The sequence below is a fragment of the Suricata suricatta genome, chromosome 10 (genome assembly GCF_006229205.1).
Source record: "Suricata suricatta isolate VVHF042 chromosome 10, meerkat_22Aug2017_6uvM2_HiC, whole genome shotgun sequence".
In the NCBI taxonomy this organism is placed as follows: Eukaryota; Metazoa; Chordata; class Mammalia; order Carnivora; family Herpestidae; genus Suricata; species Suricata suricatta.
This window is the reverse complement of record NC_043709.1, coordinates 9,763,365-9,788,292: the sequence shown is the minus strand read 5'-3', so window position 1 is coordinate 9,788,292 and position 24,928 is coordinate 9,763,365. Positions and strand designations below refer to the sequence as shown.

Here is a 24,928-nt window from a genome sequence, read left to right as displayed (position 1 = left end):
GGCGGCGGCGGCGGGATTCCCGCGCCGCTGGGCCCGGCCCGAGAGCCCGCTCCACTTCCCTGCCTCCTGCTCCCGCCGCCCCGGGGCGCCGCCATGACGGTGAGTGCCCCCCCGGGGCAGCCCCTCTGCGCCCCAGGCCAGGAGAACGACGGCCCGAGCCCGAACCGAGCCGCTCCCCTCCTGGGCACCCCCTTCACTTCCCGGAGGCGAGAGGAGGTCTCGGCCGGAAGACAGGGCGACCCCAGCGGCACGAGCCGGCTGTTCTGCCTCGACTTCCCCCAGCCTCCTCCTACCCTTTCCGGGCCCGGAGCCCTGGCGACCCCGAGGAAATGGGAACTCCCTGTCCTGGGCAGCCCTCTCCCCCCCAACTTTTGTGGCACCAGTCACGGACAATTTCTGATGGCCCTTTCCCATTTCCCCTCCAGCCCGCTTGGTGAAGACCTGACCTGATTGTGCCAAGCTGCCAGACCCGTAGGGACTCCGAGGCCTCCGGGCAGTGGGAGGAGCCGAGAAGGGCCTGGCCTGGGTCTGGGGTCTCGCCCGGGGCTGGAGAAGGGCGCTCCCTGGCTCGAATGGGTCGTGCTGATCCAGGCGTGGGAGGGTCGCCTATCCGCGTGGGCGCCCGAGGTTGAGAGGGTGAGAAGGGGCCGCCCCGTCCCACCCTGTCCGGAAGCCGGACCTGGGATTTCCGAAGGGGCGCGGCGCCGTGTTCTCCCCGGCTTGCCACTTCGCAGCAGCACTGGGGCCTTGGCTGGGAGCAAGCCCACTAGTGGGATGGGGGACACGATGGCAGAGATTTGCCTTTCTCTTTGGGAATAAGCGCTACCCCGGTGACATCAATACCTGTGCTTTAATGATATTGAGCCTCGCAGCTGAGTTGACCTTTCTTCCCATTTTACAGTTAGAGAAACTGAGGCTTGGGGAGGGGCGGTGGTGAGTTGCGCGAGGTTACCCTGAAGCGTAAAGGAAGGAGTAGCCTCTTTTCAGGTCAGTCTGGCCTCTTGACCGTGATGTTCTGGAAGGGAGGGGCGGGGCTGCTGTTGGTTTCTGTCGAGCGCCTTAGGGAGGCTCTGACAGCCTAGGAGGGTGGGGTGATGGAGTCGAGCCCATGGCTGTGCGCATGCGCGCGTCCCCTTTCCTCAAGCTAGTGGAGACCCCCCACGAGAAGTGGGCTGGGCTGCTGGGGGCTGGCCTTCAGGGCCCCTGACCCTGTGAGCGGTGACCTGGCCAGTGCTTGGACTTCCTCGGCCTCCGCACATCCTGCCACCTCCCTGCTGGCTCTTCCTGTCGTCAGCAGCCTCCCTTTGGTCAGAGAGCCCTGAGGGATGTGGGGGGAGGAGCTGAGTCAGTGTCCTGGTCACCCACCCCCAAGCCCGCGGGGGGAGGGGGGGGACGGCCGTGGTGAGGGTGGTTGCATTGCCTACTGGGTGCTTGCCACGTCCTAAACTGGGTGCTTTCACGCTACCAGAGTTGATCCTCTATAGGATGGTTGTGACTTCCCATCTCACAGCCGAGAACACTGAGGTGGAGAGAGGGGACATGACGTGCCCCTGGTGACCTAGCCGGGCCTTGGGGAGCCAGGCTTTGTGTCTCTGAGCCCCAGTTTTCTCTCTGGGACTACATAAGAAATGTGCAGTGATGCCTCTCGAAGAAACACGCGCTGAACTAGGGGAAGGCTGCTATGGGGACACTTGAAGGGACAGCAAGCATATCCCGGTGGTGCAAAGGGGTTTCCCAAAGGAAGATGCCCGACTGTGATTGTAGGACTCTGTCACGTGGAAATGGACGGCGGGAGAGAACAGTGTAGACAAAGACTGCCGGTCGTGTTTGGGGAGTGGTGACAGCATAGAAAAGGGGCCTGGGAAGGAAGGCCCCCAAGACCAGGAGAAACAGTTTAGGCTTTGGTCAGAGGCACTGGGGAGCCAAAAGAGGTTTCGGAGCAGAGAGGAGGCTCATGACCACTATTGACAGTGCTTTCTGTGTTCATCATGGCTGCCTTGATGCCTGAGCCTGTGCTGGCCCGGTGTCCCCCCCTCCCCCCACCCGGCCTCTTTGCACCCTTTCCCTCTCTCCTGACCCCTATCCCTGAGCTCAGAGATCTGCAGGAAGCAAGTGGCAAAGTGGCTACAAATGGGTAAATGCTTAAAGGCTTCGGGAAGCCTCTACCTCTTTTTGCCGTAGCCCCGCGTAGCCCAGCCCTCAGAGCCTCAAGCCCTAGCCACTGCCTGGTATCAAATTATATACCTGTCCGCTTGTTTATTGTCTGCCTGTCTCCCAAGTTCCTCTAGGGCAGGGGCCACCTCTCCCAGTCACAGCTGATTTCCTGGCCTAAAACAGTGCTAGGTGCTTTTTTTTTTTTTTTTTTTTTGAACAGTCCCTTAGCCCCTTGGTCCTGGAGGGGGAACAGTGCATGTCCCTAACTATGAGTTGCTTCTACTCTAGCCTGTGAGGGATAAGTCAGTGGCTTCACAATAATCACAAATGCCACAGAAGCTGTGGGAGGGCACTGGCATGGTGTGTGGTATGTACAGGGAAAGGGGCCTTGGAGAGGGCATTGAAAGCCGGGTCTTAAGGCCGGAGCGGGGCTTTGCTTGGTCAGTGGAGGAGGAAGGCTGGTATTTAAGGAGAGGGCGTGGGCTGGTGTGGAGGCCCTGGCGTCCTGATGTGTTGGGGATCGGAGAGCATAGGCGGTGATGTAAAAGTGGGGTTCCCTACGCAAGGGGGAGGCCAGGCTGGAAGGGCGAGGTGAGGCTTTGGGGCCACCAGGCAGCCGGGCCTCGTTTTGAAGACACTTGGAGCTGTCCCTGGAGGTTTGAAGCCTACTTGTGACGCTAGGGCTTTTTGAGACGCTCCATGCTTCGAGAAGGCCGTGTCCGTGGTCCAGGGAGGCGGCAGGCCGTGCTGAACCGTGGCCGTGGCCGAAGGGAGGAGAGGGGCGGCTGTGAGAGCTGGTCGGGACTCCTGAGCTGCCTCTGGTGGAGGAAGGGTGGCTGGGCCGGAGCAAAGGAGGCGGCATGAGAGACTTGGGCTAGCGGACCTCTAGACCCTGGACAGAGGTTCCCAGGTGACTGCAGGACCTCCCCCCGCCCCTGCCAGCAGGTTTAACATCTCACATTGGCAGCCTCCTCCCTCCAAGGCCACTGTGCCCGTCTCGTGCCTGACGTGCTCCTGGGGTGTTTGTGCCGAGGGTCGCCAGGCTTCTCCACATGTAGCTCATGCAGCCCTCTCACTAGGCTTCGGGGGGGGGGGGCTGGACCCCCACCTCCGCACCTGTACCCCCAGCATCATTTGCTGCATTAGGCAGCCAGGGCTCAGGGAGGGGATGTGCCCTAGGAAGGTCACAGGGACCCCTCTTCCCCCTGCTTCTTCCCAAGCACCCCTTGGGGCCCCATCCTGTCATTCTAGCGGAGGAGCCCTTGCTCAGCTCCGGAAGGCCCATGGCTGGTCCCTCAGCCCCGGCCATTCAGGCCCAGTCTGAATGGCCAGGTCATCTGCTTGTCCTTCCCTCGGGCTTTTCCCTGGACCAACACAGCAAGGCCGCCCTGTGGGCCACCCCCCATAGCCTGACTTCTCAGAGCCAGGAGCAGAGGTGGAGACTGTCCCCAAAGCACAGGAATTTCGACCAGGAAGGTAAAGGGGGCTGATGTTTAATCAGCAGGATTTTGCTGAGGCCTAGTCACTGCATGCCAGGCCTTGGGGGACCCTGGAGGTCCCGGTCTGGATGGGGGGTCACCTGGGTGACTTGGTGGCCCCGAGTGTACCTGAGTGTACCTGCCCGTCTTCAGTCTTAGTTTGGGATGCCCCCGCCCAGGCACTCCTGGGGGACAGGGTGAGGAAGACCTGAGAGAGACAGGGCCAACACAGCCCCAGGGCTTCCCAGCTCACAGAGCCTGGGTCCCCTCCCTCAGACAGGTATGCAGGGGTGGGGCCGCTGGCCTGCTGAGATCCAGGGGCCCTGGCCACACAGCCTGGGCCTGGGCTGTGACTGGCTCTAGATGTCCAGGCTGCCGGCCCAAGCCCCTCTTAGGCCACCTCCTGCACCTGAGGAAGAAGAGAATGGGGAGGAGGCCGGGTCAGGGGAGGCAGCGGGGTCAGGTGACTCTGGTTTCCAGCTGCTGTCTCTGCGGCCCACCCCCCTGCGCTGCAAGCTCCTTCCACGCAACCAGACACCTTGGCCTGGTGAGACTGTGATGCCAGTACTGATAGGTGGGCTCAGGGCCATCGCGACAGGTGGCCACCTCTTCTCTGCCCGCAGCCTGGCCCGCCCCGCCCCGCTTTCCTCCCCACCAGCGGCCAGAGGCTGACGCTCTGCTGAGGGACCAGGACTTAGATGAGAGAGAAGTCTGCCTCTGCCCGTGGGGGGCAGGGAGGGTCAGGTGGCCTGGGGGCCCACCAGATGGGCGTGGCCAGAGGACACACCTGGGTGCACAGCTGCTGCGACTAGGCCCAGGTGGGGGTACCTAGCTCACAACATGCAGCGGCCAGGAGCCCTCAGACCTCAGGGCCGTGCACCCCTGGGCAGCACTCAGCAGGTAGGACTTGCCTCCACTGAAGTGCCATCTTCCTGGCCCTTCCAGAGATCGGGGGGGGGGGGGGGGGGCAACCCCTGATCTCTGACCCCAGCCTGGGCCTGGCTCCATCTCTCAGAGTCTCCAGGAGACAGGGGAAGGGCAGGGCTGGAGGGCCACACGAGGGTCCGTGGGTTGGGGACGAGCAGGGGCTTTAGGGCATTTTCCTGGTGGGCCTCCAGCCTCATGCACCAGTCACCCTACCTGCCGGCTGGACTCTCAGAGATCATCGGGGAGAGGGGCCAAGGCTAGCTCAGTGGTTGGGAAGCCTGCGTGGATTTGTGGGTTACCTGGGCCCTCCTCAGCCCCCTCTCCTGGCTTTCCAGGACCCAGTCTCCCAGGATTTGGGGGGCAGGATGGGTACAACAGGCCTTCTTCCCCAGCCCCGCTTGGTTCCCTGCCAGGCCTAAATCCTCTGCCTCCTCATCTCTCCGTAGCCCGATCTGCTCAACTTCAAGAAGGGATGGATGTCGATCTTGGACGAGCCTGGAGAGGTAGGAAGGCTGCAGTCAGAGGGGAGTCAGAGGGGGCCTGGGGGCCCTGGGGGCAGCCCAGGAGGCCGAGCTGCTTCTATGGCATGTCTAGGCTTTCTAGAGAGCCTGGCCTCTGCGTGGAGGGCTGCGGGTGGGCTCAGAGTGGGCACCCTGAGGGCGGGCATTTCTCGGGGGAGGGCCTTGGGCCGAGGGGGTGGGAAATAGAATCTCCTGTTCTCTTGGCCTCCTGGGGTGGTCTGCAGGCGCACAAGGTGGCAAGCATAGAGGCCCCCTGACGCCCTATGCCCCATGCCCTCCTCTCACTGAGAGCCCCTGGGCCCTCTCCCCCCTTGACGACTCTGACTGGGTCCGAGGATCTGGAGTGGAAGGGCCCACGGAGATCATCCGGCCTGAGGCATTACAGACCCCCAAAGACACTCCCCCTAGAAGTGGGGCTCAGAGCACAGGCTTGAAGTCTCACCCACCTGGGGCTCCCCTAGTTTAGTCCTCTGGCCTCAGGAGCCACATCTATGAAATGGGCAAAATGGACAATGAGGATTCTTTCCAGGGTAGACTGTAGTGTCAGAGAGGTCGGGCCGTGGGGGCCCCTGCTCTAGCTCAGGGAGTAACCCTTCCCTTTCTCTGACGGGTCCATCCTTAGAACCAGGAGGGACAGTGGCTTCTCGCTGGCTCTGCCCTTTTGGCTGCCAGGCTGATGGAGTCCGGAGCCGGAGCAGGCTTCCCGCCTGCCCAGCGTGGGAGGGGCCGTCCCCACCCCCAACCCCTGTCCTGCATGCGCCCGTCGCTCGGGTCGGCATGCAGCCCGCATGCCGGAGAGGGCTCGGAGCCAAAGGGAACCTCATTGTGTTTCCTACCCACATGTTTTATTCCCTCTAGCCCGCAGCCTTCCGTTCCTGCTGCCTGCTCACCGGTCCTCTGGTGGCTGCGCTCCAGGCTCACACAAGGCCTGGCACCCTGCCAGTGACTTTCCCCAGCCTCCCTACCCAGGGTCTCTGGAAGGCAGAGATTACAGGCCCCACCCAGAGCTGGCCGCTACTCATCTTCTGTCGCAGGGGTTTGGAATGTCCAAGCTGGAAGGGCCCTGGGAGTCCAGCCAGCCCAGCGCCTTGGTGCGTGGACAGCAGACAGGCCCACAGAGCGGCTCTCCTGGGCCTCGAAGCCACTTCGATAGACCAAGGCCTAGAACGTGGGCTGCCTAAGGCCATGAAACTCCATCTAACCCCTCAGCCATCACAGACTAGACTGAAAGGGCCAAAGAGACCTCTGGCACAGGACTCCTGCCCTGCTTTACAGAGGGATACCCACTCAGTCCCCCCTTAGGACAATTCCCAGTCACCTAGTGCTCGCCTCTATGCTAAGTGCCATGAGAGACCTACAAGGGGGGAATAAATACTTCTCACCTTCTTATCAGCCCTACTTTAAAAGTCAGAAGACTGAAGCTCAGAGAGGTCGAGATACTTGACCAAAGACACACAGCAAAGATAAAATCATTGTGACCTAGGTCTCTTGGAGACTGAAGCCCTATTTCTTTTTTTCTTTTTTTTTTTTAATTTTTAACATTTATTTATTTTTTGAAAGAGAGTGACCAGGAAAGGAGGGCAGAGAGAGAGAGGGACCCACAGACTCTGAAGCAGGCTCCAGGCTCAGAGCAGTCAGCCCAGAGCCCAATGTGGGGCCTGAACGAATGAACCGCGAGATCATAACCTGAGTTGAAGTCAGATGCTTATCTGACTGAGCTGCCCAGGTACCCCTCAAACCCTCAAACTGTAGAAAGAAGTTGGAAGTATGATCCTGGCGCATCCCTGAAAATTTGCCATCTTCTTGAGGAAAGAAAACTAAGTATTTGAAATAACAATGTGGATAGAGTTTGGGGGGAGCCCCAGGAGCTCTGAGGACTGGGTAGTATGTGCTGACCCTGGTAGTGGGTGGACCTTGACTGGCATTCCAGTGAATGGCCAGAAGGCCAGAGGTGGGCTGAACTTGGCATATTTAATATCGGGCTGTTGTGGTGCCCCTCCCCTTCCCCATGCGTCCTGTGAGCCCAGCAGAGAGGGGCACTGCAGAAAGGGGTCCAGATCACAAATGTGTAGGTCATGTACTCACAAGATGAACACGTGTGTAGCCAGCACCCAGATCAAGAAACAGACTCCTCCCTCCCCCCACGCCACCTTCCATTATTACTCTGGGAGGCTTGTCCTGGGAAAATGACTTGCTTGCTCCCTGACTCACTATGTGAATGGCCTCACACAGGTCATGGCCCCTTCCTGGTCTGCACTGGAGCAGGAGGGGGTCCCTGTAGGGGCCTTAGAGATCTTTTTTTTTTTAATGTTTATTTTTGAGAGAGAGAGACACAGAGTGCGAGCAGGGGAGGGGCAGAGAGAGAGAGGGAGACACAGAATCGGAAGCAGGCTCCAGACTCTAAGCTGTCAGCACAGAGCCCGACGCGGGGCTCGAACCCACGAACCCTGAGATCATGACCTGAGCCGAAGTCAACTGACCGAGCCCGCCAGGTGATCTTGCTGGAGAGGGTCAGGAGGGCTATGGCACTGTCAGCCAATCAGAGAAAGGCTCCCAGGAGGAAAGGAAAGGAGGTGTGGTCACCAAGGAAAAGCCAACCCATTTCACAGATGCTGTCCCTGGAAGGGCCAGGCTTCAAACTCTGGCCTTTCTGACTCTTCTCTGATCTCCCCTCCCGCTATGGCCCCCCAGCAGGGTGGATGAGGGTGCCAGGGCCCCACTATCGACCTGGCAGCCCCAGGATGGCTGCAGAGTGGTGCACGCACTCACCCTTTGGTTCCACCCTCCCTGCCCTCGCTCACCGCCCCTCTCCTTTGCAGTGGAAGAAGCATTGGTTTGTGCTGACAGACTCAAGCCTAAAGTACTACAGGGACTCTGCCGCCGAGGAGGTGAGGCAAAGGGGGAGGCTCCCTGCCCCCATCAGGGGCTGGGAGTTGGTGGGGGGTGGCCCCCAGGAGGGGCTGGGGGGCCTAGGTGGGGAAAGCGGAATGCCTGGACAGCTGTGGCCCTCCTGCTGCAGGCAGATGAGCTGGACGGCGAGATCGACCTGCGCTCCTGCACAGACGTCACCGAGTACGCCGTCCAGCGCAACTATGGCTTCCAGATCCACGTAAGACCCGGGGCAGCTGGGGTGGCCTGATCGGGGCAACGGGCTTCACCCATTTACCTGGAGATCCTGTGCTCAGAGCCCGTCTGGAGCTGCTGCCAGCGCTTTGCATGTCTTGGGAGACCCCAGATATCATGGGGAGGGTGGAATGTTGGGGAGACCTTGGAACCCGCCAGTAGAGGGGAGCTTCGGCACTGTCTGCTCGTCCCAAGACACAAGACCTTAGCTGCCCCTCCGGGGGGAGGGGCCACCCTCCCTGGGGCGCACAGTGGCGAGGGAGCGCCCGGGTGGCAACCTGCTGTGGGGTGGACTTGCAGACCAAGGATGCCGTGCACACCTTGTCGGCCATGACCTCGGGTATCAGGCGAAACTGGATCGAGGCTTTGAGGAAGACCGTGCGACCAACCTCTGCCCCGGATGTCACCAAGTATGTGCCCAGCTGGATGGGGACCTTGAGGGAGACACTTACTCCTGCTTCCCTGAGTGGACGGACACACACACACACACACACACACACACACTGCTTCCCTGAGTGGACACACACACACACACACACACACACACACACACACACACCACTGCTGAGGCCCTGAGGCAGTACCTCCCGGGCCTCAGTTTTTCCATCAACAAAATGGAGAGAGGGCAGTGAGTGTTCTTGGCACCCCCACCTGAAAATACTTTGAGGATCTGAAGTTTGACTGCCATCCTTTTATGTTCCCCCACATCCTGAAAGGTGGGAAGGGACCTTGACTCTTTGGAGAGGATGCCAGTGAGTCAGGTGGGAGCTATGTCTAAGCCTGTGTTAGGGAGAGGGTGCAGGATGGGGAGCTCACCCCACGGGAGGTGAGTAGAGGGGAGGAGGGCTGAGTAAGCTGGGGCAGAGCCTCCACCCCTAGCCGCCTATGGGGGCGCTGGGAATTGCAACTGTTGGACAGCAGAAACAGAATATCCTGTCGGGGGGCCTCCAGCATGAGCCCCCCTACCTGGCCATAGCTTGGCCAGGTGACTGACTTGTCTCAGTTTGACATTCCTTTTTTTTTCTTTATTGTTTTAAATGTTTATTTCTGAGAGAGAGAGATAGACAGGGCATGAGCAGGGGAAGGGCAGAGAGAGAGGGAGACAAAGAATCCAAAGCAGGCTCCAGGCTCCGAGCTGTCAGCACAGAGCCTGATGCGGGGCTCGAACCCACAAACTACAAGATCATGACCTGAGCCAAAGTCGGACGCCCAGCCGACTGAGCCGCCCAGGCGCCCCCATGAGTTTCACACTCCTTATCTGTTGTGCTGAGTGTGACACCTCCTTCACGGAGGGATGTGCATGGAAGCCCTCTGTAGGCTCTGTTCTGTGCAGCCGGACTGTTATTTCATCTGTGGGCTCAGCTGCTGTAACAAAGAAGCCCAGACACAGTGGCATAAATGAGGGAGAGCTTTCTCTCTCCAGAACAACCCAGAGATGTGTCCTCCAGGCCTGGTGGGGCCGCTCTGTGGCCCACAGCTCACACCTTTGTCCCTGGCTCTGTTCTCATGGAGTCCCAGCCAGGAGCTGGGCCAGGCCCCGTTAAAGGGGGCCACCTCTCACGCCACTGGGCAGAATGTAGTCACAGGACCACACAGCAGCAAGGGATGCTGGGAGGTGTAGTTTTTGTGCTCTGTGCACCCAGAGGTCACTGTTCACCTCCTCAACCGTGACCGTGGGCATCTTCCCCGTTACACTGTGAGCCTTGTGAACCCAGGACCTTGCCTTAAACCGCATATGGGGTGCCTGGGTGGCTCAGTGGGTTACACGTCCAACTTCAGCTCAGGTCATGATCTCCCTGCTCATGGGTTCGAGCCCCGCGTTGGGCTCTGTGCTGACAGCTCAGAGCCGGGAGCCTGCTTCTGATTCTGTGTCTCCCTCTCTCTCTGCCCCTCCCCCACTCACACCCTCTCTCTCTCTCTCTCTCAAAAATGAATAAATGTTAAAAAATAAAAAAACCACACTTTTGGAACAGCACTCTGATCAGCATTGGCAAAGGGCTTCCGATCACTTTACGCACCTTTGCTCGAAAGGTCCTCACATCCATCCCGGGAGAGGCATTGCTGTCCCGTGTTACAGATGCGGTCACTGAGGGTCAAGGAGGGAAGCCAGCTCTCCTGGTCCCCCTGGTGCTAAGTGTTGGAGTCGGGATGGTTCCCAGGGTGCGTTCATGATGATTGGGTCGCTCCTCTCTCGGGGTCTGTCCCTGCGCCCTGGCACATGGGTGGCGCTCCGGGAGTACTCATTTGGGGACTGAGTGTTACAGGCCCCTCCTGACGTGGCTCTGCTGGCGCCCTAGGCTCTCAGACTGCAATAAGGAGAACACGCCGCATGGCACCCAGAAGGGCTCCCTGAAGGCGGGGGAGTCGCGGGTGGGCTCCGATGGCCTCGGTGGTCGGGGCGGCCCGCGGAAGGCCCTGGACTACGTGGAGCTCTCGCCGCTGACACAGAGCTCCCCACCACGGGCCCGCACCCCGGCCCGCACCCTCGACCGCCCGGCCAAGCAGGAGGAGCTGGAGCGGGACCTGGCCCAGCGCTCCGAGGAGCGCCGCAAGTGGTTTGAGGCCACGGACAGCAGGTGTGTAGAGACGCCGGCCGGCGAGGCTCCGCGCCGGGGCCTGGGCGCCCCGCTGACCGAGGACCAGCAGAGCCGCCTCAGTGAGGAGATCGAGAAGAAGTGGCAGGAGCTGGAGAAGCTGCCCCTGCGGGAGAGCAAGCGGGTGCCTCTCACCGCCCTGCTCAACCAAAGCCGCGGGCAGCGCCGCGGGCCTCCAGGTGACAGCCATGAGGCCCTGGAGAAGGAGGTAGGTGGCACGGCTGGCCTCAGGGATCCCCTCACCCCACCCCCAGCACCCCTCCTATCCCCATGATCATGCTGTGGCATTTATCTTGCATACCTAAAGTGATGGGAAGCTCACCCCTAATTTGCTGTGCGGTGCCCCAGACTCATGTACTGGAATCTTGTTTCCTGTACCTTGGTGTTTCTTGTTTGGTGTGTGTTTTTCTTTTCCCCTCCTTAGTTTTCTTTTTTTTTTTTTTAATGTTTTTTATTTATTTTTGAGAGAGAGACAGCGTGAGCAGGGGAGGGTCAGAGGGAGAGGGAGATGCAGAATCCGAAGACAGGCTGCAGGCTCTGAGCTGTCAACATAGAGCCCGATGCGGGGCTCAAACCCACGAGATCATGACCTGAGCCGAAGTTGGACGCTTAACTGACTGAGCCATCCAGGCGCCTCTTCCCTTCTTAGTTTTGTTCTCAGCAACCAAAGAGAAGGGAAGAGGAGGGAGAGAGCACGTATTAAGTATCTTCTGCATATAGTATTCTAGGCCTTCTTTATCTACATTGGCTCATGCAATCCTCACAGCGGTTTCGTGGTCCCAGAGGGTGGACCTCGTCCTGGTGGGGTTGGTGGGGAGCTGAGGCTCAGAGTTTCCCCACCACCTGCGTAACTGTGATAACGATCTGGGACCACGGTGTCCTGCTCCCACCCCTGGTTAGTCTTCTCTGGGACACAGTTCTCTGGGTCCCTGACCCGGGCATCCAGGAAAATGCTGGAATGCCCCCTTTGCCTGAATTTCTACCACAGGCCACCTCCCTTGTCCCTGCCTGCCCCAAGCCCCTTCCCGGCTTCAAGGCTTGCCCTCACCTCGCCTCTTCCCCACCCCACCCCCCCCCAGGTCCAGTCCCTTCGAGCCCAGCTGGAGGCGTGGCGCCTTCAAGGAGAGGCTCCTGCGAGTGCACCCAGGTCCCAGGAGGACGGCCACATCCCCCCGGGCTACATCTCGCAGGTGAGGCCGAGGGGCTGTTCAGTGGGGGCTTGGGGCAGGCTTCTGGTTGCCGTGGTTTCAGAAAACAGCTAATGTTCTGGGAGTTTTGCGGGACCCGTGTGACGCATTTCATACGCATCATCTCATTTAATATACCCAGCAGGCAGACACGATCACTGTACCCATTTTACAGACAAGCCACTGAGGTATGAGAGGTTATGTGACTTGTTCGAGGCCAGCCGAGCTGCAGCTGTCAGAGGTGGGATTTGAGTTCAGTTCCGGCTGACTGCAGAGCCTCTGTGAGCCCCCACGTGACACTCTGCCCTTGGACCCCTCCTCCCACACCACCCTGGGGAAGGAGAGCCAGTGGCGGGTGGGATCCCCAGTGGGCAGGCCCCCAGGGTCACTCCCTGAGCACAGGGAGGTCCAGCCCACATTTCCCAGGCCAAGGCCCTGCACAGGATGGCCCATGGGATGTGGGACCCTCCAGGGACCCCCAGGGGACATTCCGTCTGCCTGCGATGGTGGTCTGGTAACAGTCTGGCAGAAAAATACATGTGTGTGTAAACACATACGCGTTCACGTATGTTTACTACGGATTTTACTGATCTAAAGGGGCAGGACGCAGCGTACAAATACCAAACATATGACTGGTATCCTGAATTGTATACACAGCAACTTGACTTTCCCGGAATCGACTTTGACTTTCATTGGTTTTTCCGAACGCTTGTATACGCACAGCTAACCTGCAGGCGAGTGCCATCCTCACGCGCCTGTGTTGATGGTCTTACTTAAAATGTTAACGAGTAAAACAAAAAGACATATGTCAGAACCGTTGTTGGTCAGTGTCAGGAGCAACTTGTGGCCGAATAGGATGACCGTTTTCTTTTGAGAATATCCCGTTGAGTCTTTTCTCAGTTCTGTGTTTTAGTTACAATGTGACCGTCCTGAACGTGGCCACTTGGAAGTGTAATCAGCACTCTTAGCGTTTTCTCATCCCTTGCTTAAATCCAGATAGTCAACAAAATGATAAATCGAGCCCTGCCTGGGCAACATTTACCCATTTCCACGGTGCAAACTCCCACTGTGGCTGACGTCCCTGACACCGAATCGGGAAGATATGTGCGCACAGCCTTATAGAGCGTTTCCACCCTCCACGGTAACAGAAGATGTAAATAAACTCAAGAGCCCAGGAGTGCCCAGCTGGCTCAGTCGGTGGAGTCTATGGCTCTTACCTCGGGGTCATGAGTTCAAGCCCCACATTGGGAGTAAAGATCACTTAAAAATAAAATCTTAAAAAAAAACCCTCAAGAGCATAAATGATAATAAAATGCAGTGAAAGAATTAGGAACTGATGAATGAGTATCACCTTTTGTTTTTAATGTAGTTGTTGTAAGCTCATATACTCTAGCTTTCAAAATGGCCACACTTAATCATATCACAAAATTGCCACACGTAGGACTGTCAGCTGTCGTCAGCCTGCCATTGCCTAGAGTAGAAAAGAGTGCTGGCATCCTAGGCTCTGGGCAGGGGGGCCTTCTGGAAGCCTCAGAGTTGGAGGCCGCAGGGGGCGGGCCTTGAGCAGAGCACTGGTTTGGGGCGGGGGGCACGGGCTGGGGCCAGAGCTGGAGGGCTGGTGGGTGTCTACCCTGGAGGCCTCCAGCAAGCCAAGGAGTTGGGATCTCATTCCACAGACCTGAGAGATTTGGCAGGCGAGAATTCTACCACTGAACCACCAATGCTACAGACCTGAGAGATTTGGGGTCTGACGGTGACATGGGGAAAGAGGGGTCAGGGTGGAGGGGCGTTTGGGAGGGCGAGGGCCAGTGTCAGGACCTAGGATGGTGACCGAAGGGGAGAGGGCTGCAGGAGGGTGTGCAGGGAGGAGAGGTCAGGACTGGGTGAGTGGGCCCAAAGCAGATAGACAGGGAGGGCCCCCAGGGGCCCTGGGGCGGTGCAAGGCCAGTGGTGGGTGGAGCATTCACCTGAAAGGAAAACGGGCCAAGAGGAGTTAGGGGAGGGGGCCTAACTTTGGGGCCACCTGACAGGGAGGGGGGATGGGCGAAAGGGACCAGTGTTGTCAAAGGCTCTCTGGAGGCCAGAAGACGGAGTGGGCGGGGCATCTTTCGGCTGGGTGACGCTTAACACCTCTGAGCTGGGACACCCTCAGAGACCCCCACCCAGCGGGTGTACTTGGAGCCCTTGGACGCCCGAGGGGCTGCCTTTCTGCGCGTGTCCACGGGGCATCCTAGCAGCCTCGTCTATTTTTCTGTTAGAACCTGCATTAGATTTCCTCTGGGAAAAGATTTCTGACTAACAGAAATTTGAAAAGCACTGCTCTGATTTCTCGGCTTATAGATGGGGACACCGAGGCCCAGAGAGGAGCTGAGCCCCTCAGAGCGGGAGGCAGACCTGTGCCTGCCATCCAGGCTTCCTGGTCCCCATAGGGCCACTGGACACAACAAAGGCTGTCAGGGTTTCGTCCTGTTTGGTTGGGATGGGAATGGTGCAGACGGAAAGTGGGGGGCGGGAAGGTGAGAAGGAATGATAAGGAAACAGAGCCAGAGACGGGGGTGGGGGAGGGGCCCCGGACGTGGAGGGTGGCGAGGAAGAGCAGCTGAGCCACGTGTGTCCCCTCTCCAGCCCAGCAGGAGGTGGCTGGGGATTCAGCAGACCCTGGAGAGCGGACAGCTGGGGAGGGATCCCCCGACCTGGTGTCTTCATTCTGGTGTCTTCTTGTAGCGTGTGGGGCCTGCAGCCACGGGATCACCCCTGGGGGGCGGGCAGCCCATCGTCGGGGGAGTTACAGGCATCCCTTTATCTGCTTTGATCCCTGTCGGAGGTGGTTGCTGGACCCCTTGGGTCCTCAGGAAGATGAGCAGAGAGAAGAGCACTTGGCCTTCTAGGAGCCCCTCCTCCTGGCCTGGTTCCTGCCTCTGGGCCCCCCCGTTAGCTGCCGGGTCTGCCCTCTGGCCCTCTGAGAACATCAGTCCCCACCCCCTGTACTGCTCCCACCTCTGTAGGTGGGTTTATCTTAGGGAGCCTTATGAGTTGGCCTTATGGGCCTATTTTATAGATGAGGACCCTGAGGCTGAGTGGGGAAGTTCACGTTCACTCCCGGTACAGCGAGGCTCTGGGCCCAATGTGTGGAACTCCAAAGCCACGTTCTGTTGTTGTAACTGGAGGGACACAGAAGATGCGTGCAGAGGGACAGACACCTGGACCAGGAGGCCTGGCCCTTGCCCTTCCCCCAAACTGGCCCTGATGGCCCTCTGGTGTGGCTGCTGGACAGGTGGTGTCAGTTCCCACCCACCGTGCCCCAGGGTATCCGGGGCGGGGTGGGGGGGTGGGGGATATACTCTTTTCTCCGCCCTCTGCTTCGATTTCTTCTGGGACTCTTCCCCTTCCCTTTGTAATGATCTTATATTTAAATACATAAAAAATGTTTCCATTTTCAAAAATAATTCAAACAAATCAAAAGGTTAGAAATAAACCCGGGAGCTCTCCTTCCCCTCCCTGCCCCCACCCAGGGGTCCCTTTCGTTACCATTTTGAGGACATCCGTATAGTTTCCTACGGCTCTTGAAATAAATTTACCACAACCTTAAATAACCCAAAGTTACATCTCAGGGTTTGGAAGGGTAGCGGCAGGTGGGACTCGCTCCTCACCTTTCCCGGCCGCTTGTGGCCACCCGCGCTCCCTGGTCCCCAGCCCCCACCTTCACCTTCAAAGCCTGCAGCGGAGGGTGCGGTCCCTCTCGCTTCCGTCACTGCCCTTCTGTGCTCACTTCTCCCTCTCTGCCCTCCTACCTCCTCTTCCACATCCGAGGACCCCGGACTCCATCGGGTCCAGGGCGTAATCCGGGATAGTCTCCCTATTTTAAGGTCAGCTGATTGGCAACCTCAATTCTCCGCTGCCACGGAAGGTGATGTATCAGAGGGTCTAGGGAGTAGGACGTGGACATCTGTGGTGCCACCACTCTGCCTCCCACAGTACCCTTCCAGAGCTTTTTCTGTGTTTAACGTACACGTACTCAGATGCATGGCTCTGTTTCTTGTTTCCATGAGTGGGTGCACACGATGCGTGTTGTCGGAGTCCAGCTTGCACCGCCTGACTTCGGGACACGCCCACGTGGGCAGCTCTGTCCTTTACCGGCTGTCTGGGGGCCTTTGTAAGGCTCGATCCCATCACTGATTTAAGGGCTCCCCTGTTAGGGTTTAGATCGTTTCCTGTTTTCATCTGTTACCAACCTACTGTAGGGAATGCCCTTGTCCGCAAGTCTTCATACACGTGTGACTTTCTGCTAGGTCAAGGGATGGGGTTGCTAAAAACGTGATGATGCTGCCAAACCGCCCTCCACCCGCCCGGCACAGCAGCCTTGCCAGGCTTGTCTCCGGGGCCCTCTGTTGTGATGCCGTCCATTTCAGCTCGCTTACTCGGCACCTGCCCCATGTCAGGCCCTGGTCCAGAGCCCCGGGACTCTGAGCTGGATCAGGTCTTCCCTGTCTTTGGAGAACTTCTGGCCCGGCAGAAGCAGGGCCTCTGGAGGCAGGGGAGGGGCTGTCCAGAGACAGAGCGGGGAGGACGTTGAGCTGGCCTGCAGCCCACATCGGCTACTTCCGGAAGAGAAAGTTGCAGAAGAATGTGCCAGGCAAGGGGTTGGCCTTAGCTAAAGCTCAGAGATGTGAACACACCATACCTGGAAAGGCCCAGCCTGAAGCCACGAGAGTTGGACACGGGACTTGACCCCGTGGGATAGGAGCCCCCGCAGGGTTTGAAGCAGGAGAGTGGCAGGGTGAGGTGTGTGGACAGGGGGAGCAGGAGCAGGTGTGGCCGCTGGCGCCGGCGTCCCGGGAGGAGAGGTAGAGAAGCCTGCCCCTGGGGCTCCCTGCCTCAGGCTGGGGAAGGGGGGGCCCTGTCCTGGGCAGTGGGGGTCAGCCCCGGGACGAGCTGGCCTCCCGCCCGCAGGAGGCGTGCGAGCGCAGCCTGGCCGAGATGGAGTCCTCGCACCAGCAGGTGATGGAGGAGCTGCAGCGGCACCACGAGCGGGAGCTGCAGCGGCTGCAGCAGGAGAAGGAGTGGCTCCTGGCTGAGGAGACGGCAGCCACGGCCTCGGGTGAGGACCCTGTGCCCCCTGTGCCCCGCGAGCCTCCCAGCGGGGGGGCTCCTCCACGCTAAATCGGGAAGGACCTTTGATAAGAGATGGGGTCTCGGTGCCAGACCAGGGGCGAGGCACCAGGAGGGGTTGGAGCCGCCAGAACCGGCCTCTGCTCCTACTTGAGAAGGGGAAACCAAGGCAGTACAAGGTGCCCCCCCTCCTACTGTCCCCCCGGGTTGTGACTTCTCTCCCTCAGGGGCCTGGCCCCTGGGGGTTTCGCCCCAAGCCACACGCACACACTGAGCTCCAACTCCCAGCCCTGCTGCGCACTGTGTGCCGGGGTGGAGACAGCTCCACTGTAGCAGTGCCGTCTCCCCGGCGAGAGGGCCGGACCCTGGGGAGAGCAGGAGGAAAGGTGTGAGCTTTTGCCAAGCCCCGTTCCCCCATGGGAGCATCCTTAGCCCTTGCAGTGTCCAATGGAGGGTGCCCCCTTTCCACAGATAAGGAAACGGGCTCAGAGAGGTCAATGACTTGTCTCAGATGGCACAGCTTGGAGACGGCAGGGCTGGGGTTGGAGCTCAGAGCACCCTGATTGCAAAGCCGTGCCCTGCCCCCCACCCCCTGCTCTCCCAAGCGAGAAGCAGGGATGTCCGAGATGTCAGGCATCTCCCTCCCTCCCTCCCTCCCTCCCCATGTTCTCTGCGCACCTGCTAGGTGGGCCTGGCCCAACTCGGCACTCCTGTGGGGTTTGCAGAGAACTAGAAAGGATGAGAGAAGTCACATGATTGAGAACTTTCTCACCTGCTAGGGCTATGCCACGTGCTTCCCACGCTCGGCCAGTGGCCCCTCATCGCAAACCTGGGGCCAGGGTGTTTAGCATTTTAGGAAGATAACTGAGTACATCTACTAGCTATCCTTCCCAGCGAGAGCCTGGACTTTCCCCTGACATCTAGCCCTAAGTTTTTACAGTGAAATTTCTCAGAGTCATGCTTACGTGGGCTGAGAATGCCCGCAAATAGCCCTGCATCTGTTTGGGTCCGGGATTGCCACCGAAAGTTATGAGAAACATTCAGTGTTCAGAGCCTGCGGATTTTAGAATTATGGAGAAGATTACGGATGAGGGCTCGTTTAATCCTCCCAATAACCCTGCGTGGGTGTGGAAACCCTTGGTCCTTGGCTGCTCACGGCCTGAAAAATAAGCCAACGAGGGCATTTACTGGGCATTTTCTCTGCGCCAAGCATTGCTCTCTCTGTTCCACACGCGTCTCCCAGTAACCCACGAGAGAAGGTGCTGTTGGCATCCTCGCTTTCCAGCAAGGGGCTGGAGGCACAGAGAGGTTAAGTGCCCTGCGTAAAGCTGCACAGATTGGTACCGGCTGCAGCAGCCCCTGCACTCCTGACCGCCGGGCTGGGCGGGGGAGCTGGGCCTTGTTGAAGAACCCTCCAGGCTCTGTAGGGAGGGTGGGCTGTGGGGGGGGACTTACCCGGACATCACTGACAGAAGTCCCGGTGGTCGGATGCTAAGCTGTCTCCCCAGCACTGTCCCCTCAGACAGGGATTGTCATGCTACCTTGATAGATGGGCTCAGAGAGGTCTAGCAACTTACCCAAAGCCCCTCGGCTCCGAATACGGCCTGGTCCAGTGTTCTTTGCTTCTGCCTGCATGGTACCTTCGGGGCCTTGGAGGAGGTGGGGCTTACTGTTGCCGACCCCTCTCCCCCAAGATTCCCCCCCATGCCTCTGCCCCGCCTGCAGCCATTGAGGCCATGAAGAAGGCCTACCAGGAGGAGCTGAGCCGAGAACTGAGCAAGACGCGGAGTCTCCAACAGGGTCCAGATGGCCTTCGCAAGCAGCACCAGTAAGCTGGCCCCTGGCCCCTGGGCCCTGTGGGCTGGGCCTCATTCTGAGCCAAGGGCCCAGCTGCCCACCTAGGTGTTTATGAGGCAGGAACCTGTGCCGAGGCCCCTCAGCAGAGGACACATGACTTTGCCCCCAGCTGAGACTCCTGATCCAGTCACCTGGCACAGGGAACAGAAGCGGTGGGGCCTCAGCCACACCCCCACACCAGTCTGCGTAGATAGCTCTTCAGACCCCTTCTTGTCTCGCTGCTCTGAGCCTCCACCTCCACTTCCGGTTAGTGTGCCCTAGAGCTGGGCCACAGTACCACCCTCAGCCGGTAGGTGTCCCTCCTGGCCACAGAGCACAGTTGTGGGGTATTAGGGCCCCGGAGCTTTTAGAGGCTTAACTCAGCCCCTCATACAGGAGGCACCTGCAGCCCAGAAAGGCTGTCACCAGGTCACAGGGGCTGAAGGCAAAACCAGGGCGAGAACCGCTTCGGTGTGTCTTGAGCTGAGTCCCTTGCCGTCCTCGCCCTCCTCCGCCCCGGGCAGGTCGGACGTGGCGGCGCTGAAGCGGGAGCTGCAGGTGCTGTCGGAGCAGTACTCGCAGAAGTGCCTGGAGATCGGGGCCCTGACGAGGCAGGCTGAAGAGCGTGAGCACACGCTGCGGCGCTGCCAGCAGGAGGGCCAGGAGCTGCTGCGCCACAACCAGGTGAGCCTGGCCCCGGGCCAGGGGGCTCCGGGGACGGTGATCTGTCGTCCCTGCGCTGACTGTCCCACGCCTCCCAGGAGCTGCACGCCCGCTTGTCAGAGGAGATCGACCGGCTCCGCGGCTTCATTGCCTCGCAGGGCACCAGCGACGGCTGTGGACGCAGCAGCGAGCGGAGCTCCTGTGAGCTGGAGGTGCGTGTGAGGCAAGGAGAAATCAGAGAGGGCTTCTTGGAAGAGCCTGCCCATGGGGGCGCAGTGGGTCTTGGTGCAGGTTGGAAGTTGCTTCCTAGAGCCCTGAAGCAGAGAGAAGCCAGGCTGCAGGGTGCTTTGGGCCAGGGTAGCCTTGGCCTTTGGCCCTGGGTCAACCTGGCGCCCTTGACCCCAGGTGCTGTTGCGGGTGAAGGAGAACGAGCTGCAGTACCTGAAGAAGGAGGTGCAGTGCCTGCGGGATGAGCTGCAGATGCTGCAGAAGGTAGGGCCTGATTGGGGGCGCCGGGGAGGGAGCCTCTGGACCCGCCTGTGAGCACTTTCCTACTCTCTGTTCTAGGCACTTTCCTACTCTCCTTGCCTTCCACATGCCCTGGCTCTCCTCGGGCCTCTCCCACCTAGGTGTCCCCATCCCTGTTTTCAGGCAAAGAAACAGGCGAAGGGAGGGTCAGTGACTTGCCCAAGGCTGCACTTGCTCTTATTTATTCAGCAAATATTTACTGAGCACCTGCTGTGTGCCCAGCACTGTGCTCAGTGCCGGGGAGACAGCTGTGAACAGAAAGAGCCAGGTCCCTGCGGGCTGGAGCCTGTGTGCCAGTGAGGAAGCAGGGGCTCCCGGGGTGTGAATCTGGCCTGCCTGGTGCCATGGCCCAGAGTCTTTGACACCCTCTGTGTGTTGGTGGCTCCCTGAGCATGTGTGAGTCAGACTCGTGGAAAGGGCCCAAGGCTTCGAGTTCACTGCCAAGTGGTCTTACACAAAAGATTTGCCTCCCTCTGTCTCCAGAGATGAAAATGATCTTGGAGGCTCACCGGGCAGTGCTGGGGGGGGTGCATACTCGAGGTTAAGGGGTTGCCCAGGGGGGTACCACGAGGGGCAGGGCTGTAGGGCTGTGTGGGGGCCTGGCTGCTCTGTACAGAGCGTGGGGGAGGGGTGTGCCAGGTAGGCAGGGCCGGGCAGGGAAGGCTTCACGTCCCCACGGCCCCTCCGCGCCCTCCCAGGACAAGCGCTTCACGTCGGGCAAGTACCAGGACGTGTACGTGGAGCTGAACCACATCAAGACGCGGTCCGAGCGGGAGATCGAGCAGCTGAAGGAGCACCTGCGCCTCGCCATGGCCGCCCTGCAGGAGAAGGAATCGATGCGCAACAGCCTGGCCGAGTAACGGTAGGCGCCGCTGGGGGGGTGCACGGCCTAGCAGGGGCAAGGCCAGGCCGGGTGCCAGGCCTGGAGGGGCGAGCCCAAGGCTCATGCACACCCGCCTCGCTTGCCGGCTGGCCCCAGGTGCTGTATCCCTTTCTACACACGGGCGCAGCGGCCCTGGTAACAGTGGCGTCATCAGGCTTGGGGGGGGCGGTCAGTCAAACTCAGCAGAGGGTGCTTTGTCGCCCCGGGCCGGGGCGGTGCAGTTCAAGACCCGTCACTGCCACGATCCCCCCCCCCCCGCGTGTGACAGCCAGCTGTGCCACACCCATAGCTTGAAGAGGCCACGCCCCTCCTTGGCACCACTGGCCCATCTCGTTGGCCGCGGGTGTAGACCTAGCATGCCGGCCCTACTTCAGGCCTGGCAGCTTGGCACACGTCCCTAACCAGCCATGGTGCTGCGTCCCCGAGCTCCACGCCTCTGACGTCACGGATGGAGCCTGGCCCCCAACTTCATCTTACACGCATGTCCAATGTACCAGACTCCGGAGCAGTTTTCTGGTGCCTTTCCTAATGCTGAGTCTACCTGGAGCTGCTTTTTCTTTTTCTTTTTTTAAATTTTTTTTAGTGTTTATTTAGTTTTGAGAGAGAGAGAGCAAGGGAGGGGCAGAGAGAGAGGCAGACCCAGAATCCGAAGCAGGCTCTAGGCTCCCAGCTGTCAGCACAGAGCCCGATGCGGGGCCAGAACCCACGAACCACAAGATCCTGACCTGAGCCGAAGTCGGCCACTCCACCGATGGAGCCCCCGGGCACCCCCAGAGCTGCTCTTTTCTGTCCAGTCCTCGTGGACTTCCTGGGACGCTGAGGGGATGGCCACCCTGTAGGCCAGGACGGGAGCAGCAGGTCTGGGGCCCAGCTGTTGGGGCCGCCCTTGCCTGGCCTAAGCCCCGACTCTTGTCTTCCAGGTCCTGGTGGCCCAGCTCCGCGGCAAATGCCCCCCCAGCCTGAGGGGACCCGCCAGTCGCCCTCCTTCCTGCTGGACGGAAGTCAGAAGCCAAGCTTTCTCCCCACCTGCTGTGGGCCTCACGTGCACTTGCCCCCACCACACACACACACACACACACACACACATGCACGCACGCACGCACACAGGTGCACACACACGCACACACACACACACACACTCTGCGTACCTGAGCGCGCCCCTCGCACTGGGTCTTACCTTTTGCACCTTCTTCAGGATTTTATATGTGAAGAGATTTTTATATAGATTTTTTCCTTTTTTTTTTCTCCCCCAAAACACTTTATACTTGGAAACAGTTCCTGGAGGCCATGTGCCGCCCACACTGGCTCCCCTCTGTCTCCAGCCACGGGGCTCCGGGGTCTGGGCCCGAGTGCCCTGCCCCCTGGGGGGTCTAGTGGCCACAGCAGCCTTGACCCTGGGAGAGGCAGGAAGCCTGCTACCCTCTTCCTATCCTACCTCCCGCTAACTACTTCCTGCCTTGAGGGGAGCCACGCCTGGGGACTCTGGACCGAGGGACAGACGGACAGAGGGAGCCAGCAGCTGTCCCTGAGGCTTCCCCTCCTCCTCGGAGGGGGTGCCGGGCCAGAGCCGCCCCATGAAGGCGCGTCTGTCCTGCTCCCTGAGCCTTCTTAACTTAATAAAATGATCCTGCAGCTCTGGCGTCCAGGGTGGGGGTGGGGAGGGCGGGTTGTGGAGGTCGGGGCTTCACCACCCACACCCCGGCCCTCCACCCTTCCTGACTGAGGGCCTGTGGTCTCTGAGGGCAGAGTTGAGAATCTCTGTCTTCCATCGGGGCCACGGCTTTGCGAAGCCATGGCCCTAGGGAGCTGGTCAGAAACTCAGCAGTCCGGCCCCACCCCGGTCCTGTCCGCTGAGTCAGACAGAATCTGCGCTACAATACAGGGACCCTGGTGATCACAAGTGCCTCAAAGCGTGAGAAGCTCCCCCAGCCCAGGGGGCACTAGGCCCAGGCCTTGGAAAGAGGAGGGGGAGCCAGGCTCTGTCCCTGACAACCTAGGGCCAGCCACATCCCCTCCCTAAGCCTTCATTTGCTTTGTCGTCAGATGGGTGCCTTTCAGCCTCAGTCCTATATTGAGGCTGTGCCCAGAGGTCATGTCCAGCCCTGGGCAAGGTAGGGGTGTGGGGGTGGGCGTGGCTGCCCCGGGCCCAGCAGGCTGGCGGCCTCATCCCAGCTGGCCAGCTGTGCTGCCCCCGAACCCTGGTTCCAGGTGTAAGCCACCGCAGCCCAGGCTGTCCCCTCTGCAGAGCTGTAGCTAAGATGGGAAGGCAGGTGAGCTGGCCGCACCACCCCCCAGGGCTTTCCCATCAATCGGGCGGGCACTAGGGAGGTGAACACCCCACCGAGGACACAAAAACAGGTTGGGTCCCAGAGGCTGTGGGCACCCAGGGGAGACCCCGACCCAGCCATCAGATGGGAGAGGGGCTTTTGGAGGTGGTTTTGAAATATGTCTTTTCCTGATGGAAAAATCGGGAAGGGCATTACACGTGAGGGAACAGCAGGAGCAAACGCCCCAGGAGCGTCCCTGGTGTGTCCAGAGAATGACCCAGGGGGGAGCAACTGTGTTGGCTGTGGGGAAGACGTCCCATTCCCTGGCCAGTGATGGGTTTAGGAATGGGCCCAGGAGGCAATTCCAGCCAGTGAGTTGCGGGGGGAGGGGGGGTCATCTGGGAGGTGTTTCTTGCTCTTAAAAGAGGTACAAGAAAGGGAGGCCCTCTTTCTCCCCGCCTTCGGATGGTGTTGGGCAAAGTCCTCAGGGTGCCACCATTTTGTCTCATTGATCTGCTAAAAATGGCCAAGTAGAAAGTAAGACCCAGGCCCTGAGCCATCGAGTCACCCAGCCTCGGGACCGCCCTGGTTTGGGACTAATTGTCTCACGAGATAAGGAGAATCCCTGGGCCACTCAGAGGTGTAGACCACTGGCTGCCCCAGGATCCAGATGGTTGACACGTGACCAGCCCCCCTGCCCATCCTCCCCACGCTCTATTGGCTCCCGGCAGCCCTCCTGAGATCCCTCTGTTCCATCCTCTGCCTCCAGGGCCCCCATCTAGCACCTGGGCATTGGCAAGGTCCTCCTCGGTGCGTGCCTCCCACCCACCCCCTCCTCAGCGTCCAGGACAAGCTAGACAATTGGGCCAATGTGGGAAAGGGTGTCCCACCTCAGTGACTTAAAAACAGTGACATAGATGGGGCTCCTGGGTGGCTCAGTGGGTTGAGCATCCGACTTCAGCTCAGGTCAGGATCTCACAGTCCATGAGTTTGAGCCCCGCGTCGGGCTCTGTGCTGACAGCTCAGAGCCTGGAGCCTGCTTCCGATTCTGTGTCTCCCTCTCTCTCTGCCCCTCCCCTGCTCATGCCCTGTCTCAAGTGACATCGCATCTCCTCTGCTAGAAAAACGCAGATGAAAAGCACTGCTACCAAGTGTCAGTGGGCTTGTGGAGAATCTCACACGCTCCCTGCCCGTGGGAGCGTTGTTCACACAAGTGCAGTGGGAAACGGTCTCATAAAGTTACACATACACCCAGCCTGGGAGCTGGCATTTCTACTCCTGCCATACACACCCAAGAGAAATGAGCATGTCATTCTGCAAAATGACAAATCATATCCCCATCAACTTCATTGTAGGCCCAAGTCTGAACACAATACCGGTGTCTGAATGAACGGGTAGATCGTTGGTCTGTTCATACATTAGGATACTACGCAGCAATAAGAAAAGAATACCACTACACACAAAAACACGGAGGAATCTTCCAGACAGTGTTGAGTAAAAGGAGCCAGACACAAAAGAGCACCTGCAGTATGATTCCATGTATGTGAAGTTCAAGGCAAAACTGTCACTGTGGAGACGGTCAGAACAGCAGGGGCCTCTGGGCGGGGGGCAGACATGGGCTGGCAGTGATCACAAAGGAAATTTCTGGGGTGCTGGAG

General features: G+C 59.5%; 1 protein-coding gene across 1 annotated transcript in view; it reads left to right on the top strand.

Annotated features, from left to right (window-relative positions):
• The window catches only part of TRIOBP (TRIO and F-actin binding protein), a 50,293-nt gene extending 27,658 nt beyond the window's left edge, over positions 1-22,635 (top strand). The window contains exons 13-25 of the mRNA XM_029955415.1: positions 5,006-5,062; positions 7,900-7,968; positions 8,100-8,189; positions 8,504-8,613; positions 10,501-11,005; positions 11,877-11,987; positions 16,935-17,082; positions 18,819-18,921; positions 19,454-19,613; positions 19,691-19,804; positions 19,998-20,084; positions 20,819-20,982; positions 21,924-22,635. Coding sequence (XP_029811275.1) covers positions 5,006-5,062; positions 7,900-7,968; positions 8,100-8,189; positions 8,504-8,613; positions 10,501-11,005; positions 11,877-11,987; positions 16,935-17,082; positions 18,819-18,921; positions 19,454-19,613; positions 19,691-19,804; positions 19,998-20,084; positions 20,819-20,980 — 1,716 coding nt within the window. The 3' untranslated portion in view covers positions 20,981-20,982; positions 21,924-22,635. The remainder of the gene's footprint in view (positions 1-5,005; positions 5,063-7,899; positions 7,969-8,099; positions 8,190-8,503; positions 8,614-10,500; positions 11,006-11,876; positions 11,988-16,934; positions 17,083-18,818; positions 18,922-19,453; positions 19,614-19,690; positions 19,805-19,997; positions 20,085-20,818; positions 20,983-21,923) is intronic.
• The last annotated feature ends 2,293 nt before the right edge of the window (positions 22,636-24,928 follow it).